The sequence below is a fragment of the Myotis davidii genome, unplaced genomic scaffold (assembly GCF_000327345.1).
Source record: "Myotis davidii unplaced genomic scaffold, ASM32734v1 scaffold1949, whole genome shotgun sequence".
In the NCBI taxonomy this organism is placed as follows: domain Eukaryota; kingdom Metazoa; phylum Chordata; class Mammalia; order Chiroptera; family Vespertilionidae; genus Myotis; species Myotis davidii.
Genome location: NW_006300366.1, coordinates 1006392 through 1010510, shown reverse-complemented (window position 1 = coordinate 1010510; position 4119 = coordinate 1006392). Strand labels below are relative to the sequence as shown.

The following is a 4119-nucleotide window of genomic DNA, read 5'->3' as shown; positions in this document are numbered from 1 at the left end:
CGAGGCCGCCGCATTGCCCCTGCCGCCCAGACCACGGCCCCGGGAGCCCCTCTCTCCGGTCCCGGGTGGGGTTGGGCTGGTTCCTAAACTCGCTCGTCCAGCCCAACCCCTGCGGACCTGGGGTGTCTCCACGGCCTGGGGCAGGCAGCTCCGGGGGCCTGGCCAACCCGGCGGCCCCCGGGAGGCCGCGGGGACAGTACGGAGCGCGCGCCTTTGGATAAGGTCCCGCAGCGACGCCCCAGCCCGCCCCGCTGCTCCTCCTCCTGCCTGGCCAAGCTGCCTCCCATTTGGGGAGTTTGTGGGTTTTCTCTTTCTCCTCCTCCAAACTCTGCGGAGGCCACGACTCAGGCGCCAAAGCTGGGGGCCGCCTCCATGGTGCGGGGCAGCCGCTGCTGAAGTCAGCGAAACTGAGCCTGGCCTGGAGCAGGCCACGCTGGAGGCCACGGCCATGGCCATAGCCACGTCGGTGAGTCCACCCGGGAGAGGAGGCGGCTGGGTAGAGACCTTCACAGCTGCCCTGCACTCTGTCCCTTTTATTTCTGCCTTCTCTTTGTCTCTCTTCTTGGTCCCTTTCTTCTCCAGGAGGCTGTGTCCCTCCACTTTTGTTTCGTGTTCTCTCCTCATCCCTCTGTGTCTGGAGTCCCCCTTTTCCCCACCCCCTCCCCTTCTCTTTTTCTTTCTAGAGGCTGTCCTGCAAAGAGGGGAGGGGGCAAGTCTAGCCCGAGTCCTATGTGCTCATTTATTGGCGGGAACAGATGGCCGGTGGTGGCTGGCAGGGGCTTGTGATTGGGAGGCCAGTGAAAGGTTGGGAGGGGGCTGGAAGAATGGAGGTGGCTCAGAAAAATGGGAGAGGCTGGAGGGCCCGAGAAGGCCCTTCTCTAGAGGAGGGATGAAGGAAAGGGAGGAAATAAAGCAAAGGCAGAGAGATCAGGCAGGGAGAAAGAGAAAATAGACGGAGTGGGGAGGTGATGTCAGCCAGCCTCTGGCCACTTTCTGGATACAAAGCGAGGAGACAGCTGGCTGGCGTGATGGGACAGTGGGAGGAGGCATCCCAGAGAGCGTGTGGCCCACTGCCACCCCCCATTAAGGCAGCCCCTCTCTCACAAATCAGCTTAGTCCCTGAGGAGGCGAGTAGAGCAGGAGTGACCACACCCATCATCAATCAGTCTATCCGAGACTCTGGCCTGGGTGCTTGCAATTGCAAGGCCCAGAGGTTTGGCCCGATTGGACAGAATTCAAACCTAACACTGGGAGGCGCTCTCCACAGCCCCACCTCTACTTGCTGTCATACACTCCTTGCTATCTGAATCCTAAACAACTGTTCTCTTAACCACCCTTCCCTCGGTTCTAGGATTCTCAGTGAAAGGGAGGCTACCATCTGCTTTCTGGCCCCCTCTGAATGGGTACTCTGGAAAGGAGGCTGGAAAGAGAAGTATGCCTCCCCACAACCTCCCATATTCCTGTGGGAAGTGTTCAATTTTCACTCCTCCTCAGACCAAACTCCTTTTAGCTCCTCCATCTGTATGATGGTGGGAAAAACCATCATAGTTTTCAGAGCTGAGAAAGGGGGAGATCCTGAAAATAGTGGGTGTACTCTGACATAAAGATGCTGCCTCAGAAGCCAGCTGATCAGCTCTGTAGTCCCAGATGGTAGATTTCCCTTTTTACCAGAGGTGGGGGTGGGGATATTTATGCTAATGAAACTCACAGGATCCTAGTAACAGCTAATATATATTGAGCATTTACTGGCTCTAAGCTTTGCCCCGATTGCTTGAGACATTATCTCATCCAGTCTTCACAACATCCCTGTGAAGCTAGTACTATTATTATCCAAATGGATATTCAGATATGGATATGGAGTTCTACAGAAGAAGCAGGTTCAGAATGGTTTAACAACCTGCCCAAAGTCACCCAGTGAGAAAGTGAAAGAGCCAAGACTCAAACCCAGTACCTTCTGCCTCATCCAAACTGTGCTCTTAAACCCAGTTAGGCTGGACCCAAAATACTAATTTGTAATTTACAGTTAGAAAGAACAGTGCCATGCTAACCAGGAATTTGTGTTGTCTGGTTAGCATGTTTTCTTTCTGTGGGACAATATCCTTCAGAAGCCAATACAATCAGAAAATGGTTTGATGAGTTTGGAATCAGGCAAAAGAAGTCAGTTTGTTGTTGACATCATCCAGCCATGAAGGGCTGGACAACCTCTCCATCCGAGGGGGACACTGGCCAAGGGAAACAAGCACTCATGTTGGCTGAGCAGAGCATCCTCCTCCCCAGGGCCTGGTGGCCAAATACAGCCTGCCGGAGACCTTCAGCTTGAGACTTTTTACTGAGTTAGCCCATGGGGATTAGTTGCTCAATAATGCCTAACTACATGCTCTCCACCATCACTGTGTTAGCCACCGCTGCCTGGGATGCTGCCAGCAGGGGCAGTCACCTAGCAAACATAACTGAAGCGGAATATGTTTCAATACTGTGAGTGGTTTGAGCTTGATTCTACCAAAGGACATTGTGGACTCAGAGCCCTATGAGGTGCTAGCAAAGGGAAATTGTGTATAATATGCTTGAATCATACTTGAGTCGTGGACTTTCTTGACTTAACCACTGTTACTAATATAAGAAGAAAAAAGTAGATTCCTTTTAAATATATATACTAGAGTCCCAGTGCACGAATTCTTGCACCTTGAAAGGAACTGTGGTCTGTGAGGCTGCAGTAGGCACAGGGACGGGTCTCGGCCCATCCTCTGTGCCCCCGCCCTGGCCCCTCCCGCCAAGCCCCACTCCGCTGTCTGCCAGCAGCCCAGCTCCCGCTCCCCCACTGCAGCCACTGAGCAATTGGGGCCTGTGATGTCAGCGGGTGCAAGCAGCAGCTGCTGTCCCAATTGCCCCTCAGGCGCAGGGGGAGGTGGAGAAGCCCTCAGGGGCAATCAGGGCTGGCAGCCGCTGCTCATACCCACTCAGGACCAGTGCTGGCATGAGCAGCGGGTGCAAGCGGCAGCTCCGGCTACGGGTGCGAGCGGCAGGGCCAGGGCTGGCAGTGAGTGCAAGTGGTGGCTCCGGCAGTGGGTGTGATTGGGGCCGTTGCTGGCAGCAGGTGTGAGAGGCAGCTACCAGCCCTAATCTCCCCTCAGGAGCAGGGGGAGGTGGAGAAGCCCTGAGGGGTGTTTGGGGCGCCAGCAGCGGGTGCGAGCGCTGGGCGGGACCATGGTGCGGGGGAGCAAAGAATTTTTAGTAACCCCGAGAGGCTCGCCCCAATGGTAACAACCGGCACCCCTTGATCTGGCATCCCCGCTCACCTGCTCCTCCATCCCGCTGTGTTCCGTGCACACCCCCTGGTGGTCAGTGCACGTTATAGTGACTGGTTGTGGCGGTTGTTTCACCGTTCAGTCTATTTGCATATTAGCCTATTATTATATACTAGAGGCCCGGTGCACGAAATTTGTGCACTGGGGGTGGGGGGAATCCCTCAGCCCGGCCTGTGCCCTCTCACAGTCTGGGACCCCTCACTCCTTACCACCTGCCTGCTTGCTGCTCCCTACCACTCGGCTCGCTGCTTGCTCCTCAGTGCTGCCGCGGAGGTTCCTGCCACCTCCACTGCACTCACCAGCCATGAGCCCAGCTTCTGGATAAGCAGCACTCCCCCTCAGGGAACTCATTGTACCTCCAGGCCCTGGTTGGTGTGGATCAGTAGAGTGTCCTCCCACGCACCAAAGGGTCATGAGTTCAATTCCAGGTGAGGGCACATACACAGGTTGTGGGTTGCTTGGGCAACTGACCAATGGTTCTCTGTCTCTTTCCCGCTCCCTTCCTCTCTCTCTAGAATCAATGAAAAGAACATATCCTTAGAGGAGGACTTAAAAAGAAAAAAAATGCTGGTTTGGTTCAGTGGATAGTGCTTCTGCAGGCCGACTGAAGGGTACCAGATTGGATTCCAATCGAAGTCATATACCTGGGTTGCCGGCTTAATCCAGGGCCCTGGTTGGGGATTCAGCAAGAGACAACCATTTGATGTCTCTCATATTAGTTTCTGTCTTTCTCCCTCCCTTCCACTCTCTGTAAAAAATAAATAAATAACAAAAAAATCAATGCAAAAATGTCCTCAGGTGAGAATTAACCAAA

At 54.4% G+C, this 4119-nt stretch overlaps 1 protein-coding gene across 1 annotated transcript in view; it reads left to right on the top strand.

The window, feature by feature from the left end:
* Positions 1–113: 113 nt before the first annotated feature.
* Positions 114–4119, top strand: part of EFS (embryonal Fyn-associated substrate) — a 12501-nt gene continuing 8495 nt past the window's right edge. Inside the window, exon 1 of the mRNA XM_006776798.2 lies at positions 114–466. Within this exon, the coding sequence (XP_006776861.1) occupies positions 449–466 (18 nt within the window). The 5' untranslated portion in view covers positions 114–448. The remainder of the gene's footprint in view (positions 467–4119) is intronic.